This window comes from Procambarus clarkii, chromosome 85 (assembly GCF_040958095.1).
Source record: "Procambarus clarkii isolate CNS0578487 chromosome 85, FALCON_Pclarkii_2.0, whole genome shotgun sequence".
NCBI lineage: Eukaryota > Metazoa > Arthropoda > Malacostraca > Decapoda > Cambaridae > Procambarus > Procambarus clarkii.
Window position 1 is genome coordinate 20120173 of NC_091234.1, and position 14397 is coordinate 20134569.

The following is a 14397-nucleotide window of genomic DNA, read 5'->3' on the forward strand; positions in this document are numbered from 1 at the left end:
CACACACACACACACACACACACACACTCAGGAAGCAGCCCGTAACAGCTGCTTAACTCCCAGGTACCTATATACTGCTAGGTAACAGGGGGCATCAGAGTGAAAGAAACTCTGCCCATTTGTTTTCTGCCATCGCCGGGGATCGAACCCGGACCCTAGGATTACGAGTCCCAAGCGCTGTCCATTCAGCTACAGGGCCCCCTTGTGTGTATGTGGGGGGGGGGGGGTGTGGCTTATATAATAGTTTAAGTAGTCTCCAGGATGACGACCACAACAACTCTCTATGTTCCTAATTACCACTAGGTGAACAGAGACATCAGGTGAATTAAAACGTTGACTAATCATCTCTGTCCTGTTGCCATGGGATCGTTCCTGATTTTGATTGGTGCCACCGGAGGCGGGTAGTTTATTGTGCACCCCATACTGATCCTGTGAGCGGTAGCGCAAAAATGATTACAGAGGGCACAAAAGGTCTTTATCAGACCTGAGGGGTGACTATTACATTAACAATTACATCTATCCTTCACACACTATAGTTACAATGTCAGCTAGTTACAGAGAATATTCTATTTCAAGAGCTATATATTTACTGTAAGTCATTATACATTAATGGTAATTATCGCTAATACATAATTGTTTGAGCAATGGAGATATTACAGAGTCACAGGGGAGCTGCAGTTTATTATTAGTCTTCACAATACACTACTTGTTTCTTAATCTCATATGTCGTTTACCTATTGGGAGCGAAATATGGATACAGCGCAAGGATTTCAGCTATTTTATCCAAGATAGGTTGCGATATCATACAGCGTGAGTTTAGATTTACCTCTAAATGGCTCAATTTTACAATCCAAGATAGAGTGTTCGAGTGTGTGTCCCTGGCTTTGTCCACACACTTTACACTTTACTTCATCTAGATCCCTATACAAGCCGAACTGCCAGAGATACTTGTAGCCAAGACTTATTCGAGCTGTGACAACATCTGTAGGCGATGAGTCACAATAACGTGGCTGAAGTATGTTGACCAGACCATATACTAGAAGGTGAAGGGACGACGACGTTTCGGTCCGACCTGGGAATCAGATTCACGAAGCAGTTACGCACGTACTTACGAACCTGTACATCTTTTCTCAATCTTTGGCGGCTTTGTTTACAGTTATTAAACAGTTAATGAGCTCCGAAGCACCAGGAGGCTGTTTATAACAATAACAACAGTTGATTGGCAAGTTTTCATGCTTGTAAACTGTTTAATAAATGTAACCAAAGCCGTCAAAGATTGAAGAAAGATGTACAGGTTCGTAAGTTCTTGTGTAACTGCTTCGTGAATCTGGCCCCAGGTTCGTAAGTTCTTGCGTAACTGCTTCGTGAATCTGGCCCCAGGTCCGTAAGTTCTTGCATAACTGCTTCGTGAATCTGGCCCCAGGTTCGTAAGTGCTTGCGTAACTGCTTCGTGAATCTGACCCCGGAACCATTCTCAAGTCGATTGTGAGATGTGACAACATCTGTTAGTCAGCTGATGTAGTTATTTGCCCCATACACATGTTTTACACATGTTGTTTTCACACATGTGAAAAGTGTGTGGGCCTTTTCACTGTAGTAAACAATGGATCTGCTAGTTCCAGGTTTGCACTGTTCTGCTGTCTTCAAATTGATGACATTCCAGACTCTTATCTTATTTCCCGTGGCTCAAAATCCCTGGAAACACAAACCGAAACTGTCTCTATTTTCCGCTTGTTACAACTTGTAATAAAGTTGTTACATCTTGGCTTAACGTGTTTATGACGTATTAGAACGTTGTTACAACTTGCTATATTGGTTGTTATAACTGGTTAGCAGGTGTTAAAACTTGTTGGAACGTTATACCAACGTCGTACAGGTGTGTGTACACCTGTACGGTGTGTGTACAGGTGTACACACACCTGTACAGGTGTGTATACACCTCTTTCGGTGTGTGTTTGACGGGTATATTCTTGGCTCGTTATACTTGATTCCGATGTGAAATTAACCCTATTTCTCACCATACCTATCCCTCCCCTCTCAAGCCTCGACCCTCGTCCTACCTCCCAATCTTCTATCCCTCCCATCCTCTTCATCGACCGCCCTGATCTTCGACCTGTGTAGAAGAGAACACCAGGGCCGCTTGGGCACCATCTGTAGCACAGCCGCGGGTACGAATGTCCAATTAAAATACCCATTAAATCTCTCTTTGATGATTTCCCTGCGAAAAGCTTGTGGTTGTGGACACCCAGTTTGAAACCTTCAAAATCTACTTCAAACATGGGGTCTTAATTAAAGCCTATGCTCCAGGGGGGAAGGGAGGAGAGAGAGAGAGAGAGAGAGAGAGAGAGAGAGAGAGAGAGAGAGAGAGAGAGAGAGAGAGAGAGAGAGAGAGAGAGAGAGAGAGAGAGAGAGAGAGAGAGAGTGAGAGAGAGAGAGAGAGAGAGAGAGTGAGAGAGAGTGAGAGAGAGATAGAGAGAGAGAGAGAGAGAGAGAGAGAGAGAGAGAGAGAGAGAGAGAGAGAGAGAGAGAGAGAGAGAGAGAGAGAGAGAGAGAGACTGTGTGTGTGTGTGTGTGTGTGTGTGTGTGTGTGTGTGTGTGTGTGTGTGTGTGTGTGTGTGTGTGTGTGTGTGTGTGTGTGTGGGTGGGTGTGGGTGTGCGCGCGCGCGTGCGTTCTTGTATATCTGTAACAGTGCTGAAGTAGGTGAGGGAGTACCTCCCAGGAAGGAACCGGAAAGTCACAGTGAAAAACAAACACACCGTTTAACTTCCACCACCGGAGCCGACACCTCCACTACCCCAAAGGGCCGGTGCGGGACCCAATACGTTGTAGGGACATGTCAACGGATCTGATATGGGACACTAACTCCTTTATATCAATGTTTGCAGAAGCCAATTTAATGAGATCAATCAGAAGAGGATTGAGATCCCATGTACGAGAGTCCTTTGAATAGACCTTACCCCCAAATCTAATACTTGAAGGCCTAGATGTAGTGCAGAATGATGCCATGCGCATCATCCTGGGTTGTCCTCGAATTGTCAGAATTGTTAACATGAGAAAGGAACTAAAATTATCTTCAGTTTACGAGAGAATAGTTCTACTTAGTAGTTTGTTTTGTGCCAAAACTTTACAAAAATAATGGTCCCTCTAGCTCTATTCCGTTTAAATAGAGATCCATTCTAAACAATTCTGACTGTTCCCTCAATCCGCCGCAAAAAGCTCCTTACAGTGTGTGGCTCAGTTGTTGTGCCTATAATCTTCTGAAACTAATTGTGTCTCTTAACCCTGATAAAACTGTTCACTATATTCCCCCTTGGAAAGATGTGGAGGTCTCTCTGCATTATACCCCCATCAGTGTAAAACAAATGTATAACACTGAAACTATGAGATCTATAACATTAGAAGCTATTGACAGTCATCTTCAAAATCTCAAACCAACTGAATCCTATGCCTTTACTGATGGCTCTGTGCAGTTAGGCACTGGTAGAACAGGTTGTGCATGTGCAGTACATAAAGGGAATGAAATGATCATGTCTAGTACACAGAGATTGAACAACTGGGCAAGCACGACACAGACCGAGCTATTGGGTATTTATCTAGCCACTGAGTACCTTAAGCTCAATGGTGGTGAAGTGATATTCTGTGACTCTAAAAGTGCTCTGCAGTCCTTAAATAACCCATCACAATGTATGTCTGAAGTAGCTTGTAATATTAAATGGAATGGAGTTTTTGCCAATGATAATAACTATTGTATAAAATTTGTGTAGATCCCATTCCATGTTGGAGTTGGAAAACATGACTTTGTAGATCGATTGGCCAATGAGGCTTGCAGGAAAGAAAACATTGATTATGACTTTGGACTATCTAATACAGTTATTATAAACATACAAATTAAAGAAATTAATTCAGATTTAGAAGAACTAAGAAATGCCCAGAAACCTGAAAGCTGCAGTATTAAATGTTATGACAAGTTTTGTAATAATAAGTATTTGTATGGTCAGCACAGTAACCGGACCAGGCAATGTGATGTAGTCATTGTGGTAATTTGCCTTGGCTATAGACTCATCTGGCAGGTTAGTGAGGCTGAGCCACTACCAGAATACTCAGATTGTAAACTCTGTGATAAACCTTTAATGCACTCACTAGAACACTATATTGATGAATGTGAAACCGTAAAGGATTTTAGACCTCCTGGCCTCTTGTACCACCAGCTGTGTAATTATTTCATTGACTCAGGTATCCTGGATGACATCCTAACAATTTATCCAAAATTTGCTTGTCCATTTTAAAGAATGAGGAACAATTTTCTTTTATTATTTTTTAAGTTGCATCTCTTATGAACCCATTCCTGCCCTTGTGTGGCAGTGCACAATAGAAAGTTGATTTTACATATTCATATATTAAAACATAGACTGTAACCATGATATTATATAGATATTATATATGTGCTTCAGCCTACAGTTTAGACCTATTGTCTTGTGTATGACCCTCTGTCCTGCGTGACAGTGAATACCAACATTATCCTCACTTTAGTAAGACTTAATTGAAATCCTCAGATTAGGCAAAATTGTAATTAAACTTTGTCAATATTTATTTATTTATGTATTTATTTATTTATTTATTTATTTATTTATTTATTTATTTATTTATTTATTTATTTGTTTATTTATATGCAAGAAGTTACATTGGGTTTTAACAGAGAATATAGAAAATAAGTTGAATTAACATTCTTGTGAAGCCACTAGCACGCATAGCGTTTCGGGCAAGTCCTTAAACTAAGAGAAAAAATAAATGATAAATTAACAGTAAAATTGATAAATAAAATGTTAGCAGGTATTTTACAGGTTTTCTTTACAAGTACAGATAATTTTAAGTAGAATAATTACAGTAAAATCAACAAAAAATGTTTACAGGTAATTTGAAGAAATTTTGACTCAAAAGCAGATTAGAATAATACACAATAATAACAATAAACAATAAAGAAACAAGGATTACTAGGTACATGAGGATAACATTTCAGGGTTATACATTGGTTCACTGAAGCACAATATGAGGATTATTTCCAGGAAAAGTTTCAAGGAATGATGCAGTAGAAAATGCACTCAATACAACAACCATGATATCAGATTATATCTAAGATTACAATGGTAAAGTAATATGGCTTAGGTACAAATATTGGGGGATTGAGTAGCACTAGATACAGTGTGAAGATATAGCACTTGGTAGAAAACCATGAAGATGAAATTAGGTACTTTTTGGTTTTATTTTTGAATAAGGCAAAAGTTGGACAGCTTTTCAAATCATTAGGGAGTGAGTTCCCTAGACTAGGTCCCTTTATTTGCATAGAGTGTTTATATAGATTAAGTTTGACTCTGGGGATATCAAAGAGATATTTATGTCTGGTGTGGTTGGCATGTGTTCTATTACATCTGTCCAGGAAGAGTTTCAGAACAGGGTTTGCACTTAGAAAAAGGGTTTTATACACGTAATTTACACAAGAGAATGTATGGAGTGAATTTATGTTTAGCATGTTTAGGGATTTGAACAAGGGAGCTGTGTGTTATCTGAAGGTAGAGTTAGTTATTGTCCTGATAGCAGACTTTTGCTGGATGATGATGGGCTTGAGGTAGTTTGCAGAGGTTGAACCCCAAGCACAGATACCATAAGTAAGATAGGGATAGATAAGTGCATAATAGAGTGAGAGGAGAGCAGAGTAGGGTACATAATATCTGATCTCAGAGAGTATACCAACTGTTTTAGAAACCTTTTAAGTTATGTGTTGTATATGGGTGCTGAAGTTGAGTCTCTTGTCTAAGTACAGGCCAAGGAACTTTCCATCATTTTTATTGCTAATGTTTACATTATCTATCTGAAGTTGAATTGCATTTGTTGATTTGTTTCCAAATAAGATATAGTAGGCCTTTTCTATGTTTAGTGTGAGTTTGTTGGTTGACATCCACAAGTGGACTTTTTTTAATTCATTGTTAACAATATTATTTAACATGAGTGGGTTGGGGTCAGAGTAGATGAGAGTAGTATCATCAGCAAACAATATAGGTTTAAGCATGTTAGAGACATTAGGGAGATCATTTATGTATATAAGAAACAGGAGGGGTCCTAGGATGTACCCCTACGGTTAGTGGTAGAGTAGGAGAGGTTATATCATTGATGGCTACATATTGGTGTCTCTCACTAAGATAAGATCGGATATAGTTCAGGGCAAGGCCACGGACTCCATAATCTTGGAGTTTAAGTAAGAGGTCGTTATGGTTAACAGTATCAAAGGCCTTTCTCAGGTCGATGAAGAGTCCAATCGGATATTCACTTTTGTCAAGGGCTGAGCAGATTAAGTCAAGCAGACTAACAATGGCATCATTGGTACTCTTTTGGGAGCGGAAGCCAAACTGACAGGGACTAAGTATATTGAATTTTACATGATAGGAGTAGAGCTGTTTGTAAATAATTTTTTTCAAATATTTTTGATAATATAGGTAGATTCGATATGGGTCAGTAATTATTTATGTCTGCCGTGTTACCTCCTTTATTACCGATCCTAATAAATAAAATAATATATAAAGAAGTTAATAATAATAATTATCATCTCCTCGACACAGATGCTGGTGAACAGATTCAGTCTGATGGAGAAGACACTCTTGACTATTGGCTCGGCTATGTATCTCTCAGCCTCCATCTTTGATCATGCCTGCAAGCCCAACTGTTTCATCTCCTTCACCGGCAAGAAGGTTCAGATTAGAACCCTCGTTGACATGCCCGTCCTCGACTACAGTAAGGTAAGACGGACGGAAGGGACAGACTGTCAATTTGACAGAGAGAATTGAGATGGTGGTAAGTGTAAAATGGTATACATGGGGTCTTGTTAAATGGTAAGCCACGAATGGCTTTGTGATTTGTATTAAGGCTGATTCAGTACTGTTTCTGGTGAAAATGTTTTTACACTTAGTTATTGAAGAAGACTTCTCCCAACCACTTGGGCTGGGCGGTAGAGCGAGGGTTTCGCGTCATGTAGGTCGGCGTTCAATCCCCCGACCGTCCACAAGTGCTTGGGCACCATTCCTTCCCTCACCCGTCCCATCCCAAATCCTCATCCTGATGACTAATGACACATCAGAAGATGGAGAAACGGTAACCTTTTTGGTCCGTACTATAACCGTTATCAAGTCATTATCATGTCATCATCAAGACACACATGATTTCATTATGGTCCATGATGGACCGGAACATTGTACTCGCTTCTCCATCTTCATCATATGGGTCATCATATCTTCAGCCACGTTATTGGGACTCATCGTCTCATCGACTCTGGTGTGAGAGTGAAGGGAACTATCAGGTGGAAAGCACCAAGCCATTACGACTATATAGCACTGGGAAGGGATCAGGATAAGGATTTGGGATGGGACGGAGGGAAGGATTGGTGCCCATGGTGTGAGAGTGGTTAAGGAAGACCAAAGACATTAGGAAGAATTTGTTCAGTGTCCGAGTAGTTAACAAAATGGAATACATTAAGAAGTGATGTTCTAGAGACAGACAGGCCGTGTGGATGCTTGTAAATGAATGGAGTTTTACCAATTCTCAACACACTCACACACACATTAATAACACAAAAAATATGTAATTTAATAAAAGTACTTTTTATTTCTTTAATTTTTATTATAAACTTAATAATGTTAAATCAGTTCCTTCTCACAGGGTGAAGATACCATACATTTTCTCCCGGAGAAAGCATAAATAGTCCTCCGTCCGCGCCTTGTCCCTCATAACCTGCTCCTTAGGCATCCTCAGTCCGTCTCTGTCTGTCCCCCACTTGGCGCACTTTGCCTCATACCGCTCAATCCTCTTGCGGTCTCGGTGGAAGGTGGAGTCCGTGGTGGTGTCGTCTCTGATGTGGTCTTGTAGGCGGCGGAGCAGGTTGGGCAGGGATGGCCGCCACTCTTGGTTGGACAATGTCGCCTCTTGGAACAGGTTCACTAGTACCGGATCTTTGGTACCTGTTACCTCTAGGATCTGTTGCATCAAGCGACCGTAGGAAAACACATCGGCGGCAAATGTGCTGCGGTGCCCGTCAAGAACTTCTGGGGCGAAGAACGGGAGATCCAAGTAGTCGTCTTTCGTGAAGACAGATTTCCCGCTCTTGCAGGCCAGGCCGAAATCAATCAGGCTAATTTTAGGCTGCTGGGGTGATCCTTGAATCATAATGTTATCGGATTTTACATCATTATGAACATAGCCCTTTGAATGGATGTGCAATAGTTTTATGCCGACCTGGAGTCCGATCTTCACCAAGTCGTACTGTTGGTCCCACATTACCTTGTCCAGGTTGGTGCTTCCTTTATAAGTCGTCAGGAGAGCTGAGGGGTCGTGAGACACCGCCAGTAGGAGGGGCGCGCCTCCAGCCCCCTTCAGCTCTGACAAGACGCTGGCTTCCCGCTCGAAGCTCTCAGCAGCCGATGCATCGATGGCTACTTTAAGTGCAGCCTGCTCTCCGTGCCAGTTAACAAGGTCCACTGTACCGAAAAACCCGAAACCAAGAGTTTTTATTTTCTTCCTTAGGAGCTGCGCCACGTCGTGAGCCCCAAGACGCTCCATTTTGCCAGACTAACTAGTCACATGGCCAGCTAGTTAAGCAGGTGCTAATATCCTAGATGCCAGACAATATAGTCAAGAGGATCACCAGGGCTGGCCAGAGGGGCAGGCAAGGGAAAATGTTCATGGTCCTCACACCATTTTGATCACCCGTCAACTTGTCTTAGCAACACCGTACACATTATTGACAGGACTTTATCCCTCAACTTGTCAAGTGCAGTTTGACGGCGACTGTCAAGATGTGTGGTAGTGATGATGGTGAGTAGTGTGGTAGTGATGGTGTTGGTGAGTAGTGTGGTAGTGATGGTGAGTAGTGTGGTAGTGATGGTGGTGAGTAGTGTGGTAGTGATGGTGAGTAGTGTGGTAGTGATGGTGTTGGTGAGTAGTGTGGTAGTGATGGTGAGTAGTGTGGTAGTGATGATGGTGAGTAGTGTGGTAGTGATGATGGTGAGTAGTGTGGTAGTGATGGTGTTGGTGAGTAGTGTGTTAGTGTTGGTGAGTAGTGTGGTAGTGATGGTGGTGGTGAGTAGTGTGGTAGTGATGGTGGTGGTGAGTAGTGTGTTAGTGTTGGTGAGTAGTGTGGTAGTGATGATGATGGTGAGTAGTGTGGTAGTGATGATGGTGAGTAGTGTGGTAGTGATGATGATGGTGAGTAGTGTGGTAGTGATGATGGTGAGTAGTGTGGTAGTGATGATGGTGAGTAGTGTGGTAGTGATGGTGTTGGTGAGTAGTGTGTTAGTGTTGGTGAGTAGTGTGGTAGTGATGGTGGTGGTGAGTAGTGTGGTAGTGATGGTGGTGGTGAGTAGTGTGGTAGTGATGATGGTGAGTAGTGTGGTAGTGATGATGGTGAGTAGTGTGGTAGTGATGGTGTTGGTGAGTAGTGTGGTAGTGATGGTGTTGGTGAGTAGTGTGGTAGTGATGATGGTGAGTAGTGTGGTAGTGATGATGGTGAGTAGTGTGGTAGTGATGGTGTTGGTGAGTAGTGTGGTAGTGATGGTGTTGGTGAGTAGTGTGGTAGTGATGATGGTGAGTAGTGTGGTAGTGATGGTGTTGGTGAGTAGTGTGTTAGTGATGGTGTTGGTGAGTAGTGTGGTAGTGATGGTGAGTAGTGTGGTAGTGATGATGATGGTGAGTAGTGTGGTAGTGATGATGGTGTGTAGTGTGGTAGTGATGGTGAGTAGTGTGGTAGTGATGATGGTGTGTAGTGTGGTAGTGATGATGGTGTGTAGTGTGGTAGTGATGATGGTGTGTAGTGTGGTAGTGATGATGGTGTGTAGTGTGGTAGTGATGATGGTGTGTAGTGTGGTAGTAATGATGATGGTGAGTAGTGTGGTAGTGATGATGATGGTGAGTATTGTGGTAGTGATGGTGTTGGTGAATAGTGTGATAATGAGGATGCTCGCGCAGCGAGCAATATGATAAAAGATTGTGAAGAAACTGAGTTTCTCACCTCAACAATCTTACCCCGTAGTGAGTGATTGTAAGAAGTCGCGCGGCGCTACTGTCTCCAGAAGTAACGAGGTGATCTTCCCCGCTAGATCGTTAATTATCGCTGTGATCCTTAATCACTGAAGGGCCTGAAGGTCGTCTTAGCGACCTACGGACTATCCAGATCATCGCCGCTTTCAAGTTTGGTCTGAGTAATTAATGTTGATAACTTTGGTTATTATTGTTTTATGACTTGATTATTTGATTGTTATTAATGTCTTGGTGATATGTAATCTTTTGCAGTGATTAGTGTGTGTGTTTGGGAGTACGTAGTGTCTCTGGGAGTACGCAGTACCTCTGGGAGTACTCAGTGTCTCTGGGAGGACGCAGTGTCTCTGGGAGTACTCAGTGTCTCTGGGAGTACGCAGTGTCTCTGGGAGTACACAGTGTCTCTGGGAGTACGCAGTGTCTCTGGGAGTACGCAGTGTCTCTGGGAGTACGCAGTGTCTCTGGGAGTACGCAGTGTCTCTGGGAGTACGCAGTGTCTCTGGGAGTACGCAGTGTCTCTGGGAGTACGCAGTGTCTCTGGGAGTACGCAGTGTCTCTGGGAGTACGCAGTGTCTCTGGGAGTACGCAGTACCTCTGGGAGTACTCAGTGTCTCTGGGAGTACGCAGTGTCTCTGGGAGTACGCAGTACCTCTGGGAGTACTCAGTGTCTCTGGGAGTACGCAGTGTCTCTGGGAGTACGCAGTGTCTCTGGGAGTACGTAGTGTCTCTAGGAGTACGCAGTGTCTCTGGGAGTACGTAGTGTGTCTGGGAGTACGCAGTGTCTCTGGGAGTACGCAGTGTCTCTGGGAGTACGCAGTGTCTCTGGGAGTACTCAGTGTCTTTGGGAGTACCCAGTATGTACACAGTGGGAACCTCATCATGGCTTCTACTAATTGTCTAATCGCTACATCATGTTAATGTGATATCTTGGTGCATTGTAAGATTATCACGGCGATTGTAATTGTAAGATTATGCTTTTAGATTTTGATTCGTACAGAAGTGTACAGTTGTAATTCCGATTCACTTTCTAATTCTGAGGTGCATTGAACCTCGGCGGGTGCCTGTGCATACGTTAGTTCCCTCTACTGTGAGCCTTCACAGTGGTTACCATTGATATTGGCACCGTAGCATGCAGGGCAGTCTTTGCAGGTAGGTCAAATATCCTCAATCGACTTGAGAATGGTCCACGACGGACCGAAACGTCGTCGTTTCGGTCCGTCGCTTCACCTTCTAGTGTGTGGTCTGGTCAACGTCTTCAGACATCCTTCCTCACCATTATCCCTGACTTACTAATATCCCTAGCTTTTTCTATTACCCCTGGCTCTTATCCTGGCTCACTGTTAACTCTGGTTCACCATTCACAGTGTCGCATTGGCTACGTGGATCCGGTAAACAGCGTGACCAGTCGACGGGAGAATCTGTACAAGAAGTGGTTCTTTTGGTGTGACTGCAGCCTCTGCCAGGACGAGGAGAGGGCCCGGATTGAGAACTCCATCGTCTGTGGTGGGTATTTGTGTATTGGAAGGTCGTGAGTGAGGTAGATGAGTGTGTGGTGAGTGTGGTGGGTGAAGGAAGGGACGTAGGTTCGAATCCTCGTCACGGCCTTTGTGGATTTGTTTCCTTACATGTTTACGACATAATTGCCTTTCGAGTTTCCACTGATATCAACTAGTCTTATTTTTTCGAAATTTAAAAAGGTTGTTCCTCGTCCTAATCTATTCCCCGTCTGTATCATGGATGTAGTGATCATGTCCCTTTTGCTCCTTCTTTCCTATATAGTCATGAGGTTGACGTCACAAAATTTTTCCTCATAGCTGAGCTCTTACTAATTCTGTACAAATCTTATTGCAAACCGATGTATATTATATTGTTTTTGCTTCACAAAGTGAGGATTCCATTCCAGTGCCGCACACTCTAGCAGTGGTCCCATACAGACTCTGTACATGGTCTTGAAAATGTTATTGTTTAGAATTATAAATGTTTTATATACTTTCATAGATTCTTTCTGGTCTCCTGCCACCTTATTCTCCTCGTCATCACCTTACACGTGTTCTCTGCCACCACTCCTGGGGCCAGATTCACGAAGCAGTTACGCAAGCACTTACGAACCTGTACATCTTTTCTCAATCTTTGGCGGCTTTGTTTACAATTATTTAACAGTTAATGAGCTCCGAAGCACCAGGAGGCTGTTTATAACAATAACAACAGTTGATTGGCAAGTTTTCATGCTTGTAAACTGTTTAATAAATGTAACCAAAGCCGTCAAAGATTGAGGAAAGATGTACACGTTCGTAAGTGCTTGCGTAACTGCTTCGTGGATCTGGCCCCAGGTTCGTAAGTGCTTGCGTAACTGCTTCGTGAATCTGCCCCCTGGAGGTTGTCAAGGTCTTCCTAGGGTGCTCTACAGTCCTCCTGAGTGTGCACTTTCATATCAATCTTGTTTTGTTTCATCTCCCTTAAGTACTCCTTTACCCTACTCAGTGTTCTTCCCGTTATCCTTGCTTATTTCTCCATATTATCCACTCACCTTATTTTGTACAGCAATATCTAAAGGTGTATGACCTTTCTGGAAGAAGCAACTGATCTACCCAGCTTCCCTCGTGTCTTTTGGTAACTTTGTTCTAGAACTCTATTAAGTTTGTTAGGCATGACATCCCGCCACACACACACCGAAACTACGACGTTGGTACAACGTTGGAACAAGTTTTAACACCTCCTAACCAGTTATAACAACCAATATAGCAAGTTGTAACAACGTTCTAATACGTCATATACACGTTAAGCCAAGATGTAACAACTTTATTACAAGTTGTAACAAGCGGAAATTAGAGACAGTTTCGGGTTGTGTTTCCAGGGATATATATATAATTAATATAATTATATAATTGTATATAATTAATATTCGATATTCCTCTCTTTAAAACCAAGTTGCCATTTATCACAAAGTTTATTTCCTTCGGGAGTTCCATCATTTTCTTTCTCAATACTTGAATATAATTTTGAAAGGGATACTGATGTATAAATTAGAGCATCTTGGGGTCCCCCCCCCCAGTTTCTTAGACATTAGGCCTTTTCACAGGTGTTGAGAGAGGCCCAACAGCTTCCACTCGTATCCCTGGTGAGGGGCAGGTGAGAGATGTGAGGAAGGAGAGTGCATAATGAGAAGGAGAGGGAACCACATATGACTTGAAATGAGAATGCGCCATTTTTGGCAATTTATGAATTGCAAAAAAATATAGCTGATGACTATATATAAATATAACTAAATATGACTATAAAATAAATAGCTGATGACAATGTTTCTCTTTTATGAAACAAAAAGCGAAAACTATTTGATTATTATGTAATATATAATAGGCTTTTATCCCCCCTCCGTTTTCCTTGTAGAGAACGTCGAGTGTAAGGCGCCCGTGTTCATCCCCGAGACGAGGACAGGCCAGCCGGGCGCTGGGCAGCCGGGCGCTGGGCAGCCGGGCGCTGGGCAGCAGGGCGCTGGGCAGCCGGGCGCAGGGCAGCCGGGCGCAGGGCAGCCGGGCGCTGGGCAGCCAGGCGCTGGGCAGCCGGCTACAGGGCAGCCGGGCGCAGGGCAGCCGGGCGCAGGGCAGCCGGGCGCTGGGCAGCCAGGCGCTGGGCAGCCGGCTACAGGGCAGCCGGGCGCAGGGCAGCCGGGCGCAGGGCAGCCGGGCGCAGGCCAGCCGGGAAGATGCAGGGAGTGTGGACAGGAGGTGCCGGCCGCCACCGTCAAGAGGTACCAAGACGCCGTCGCCTTTACCAAAAACACCCTCAAGACCATGACCGAGGAGAATCCCAGTATCCGTTTTCTCTCAATTTTCTCCTCAATTTCGCCTTCATCAGAGCAAAATAGATTCTATTTTGCTCTGATGAAGGCGAATTGACCCCAAAAATCCCGTTTAGCATTTTCTATTTTTCACATGTGGTTTTCCCCGCATATATGACACTTCAGAGACTATATTAGATGATAACCTTTGCTAATGGAGTACGGAGAGACGTTCCTTAACGTTGAGGCAGATGTGGAGCAGCTGCTGGAGGTGATAGCGATGCAGGGTAACCTCTTCCACCACAAGAACGTCTGGAGAGTTCGTACTCTCGACTTCGCCTTCAACGCCGCCATGTTCAAGGGCTTCTGGAGTCGAGCTCTTGATTACGGCGAAGAGAACCTCGCAGGAATGAGGTGAGGAGAACTTGACATGATTGATGTCAGGGGACTTGACAGGTAGAAGGGGAAAAGGTGGGGGGGGGGGGAAGGGATCCAGGACGGACCCAAACGTCGTCGTCCCTTCACCTTCTAGTGTGTGGTCTGG

At 43.6% G+C, this 14397-nt stretch overlaps 2 protein-coding genes across 2 annotated transcripts in view; one reads left to right on the forward strand and one right to left on the reverse strand.

The window, feature by feature from the left end:
* LOC123746722 (uncharacterized) overlaps window positions 1–14397 on the forward strand; it is a gene marked incomplete at its 5' end in the record, with an annotated part of 42440 nt that overhangs the window by 12151 nt on the left and 15892 nt on the right. The window contains 4 exon segments of the mRNA XM_069316795.1: window positions 6613–6789; window positions 11440–11578; window positions 13463–13885; window positions 14105–14267. Coding sequence (XP_069172896.1) covers window positions 6613–6789; window positions 11440–11578; window positions 13463–13885; window positions 14105–14267 — 902 coding nt within the window.
* LOC123750549 (probable serine/threonine-protein kinase DDB_G0278665) lies at window positions 7666–8989 on the reverse strand. Its single transcript, XM_045732656.2, has one exon. It carries the CDS (start codon window positions 8600–8602, stop codon window positions 7700–7702), a length of 903 nt encoding a protein of 300 aa, XP_045588612.2. The 5' UTR covers window positions 8603–8989; the 3' UTR covers window positions 7666–7699.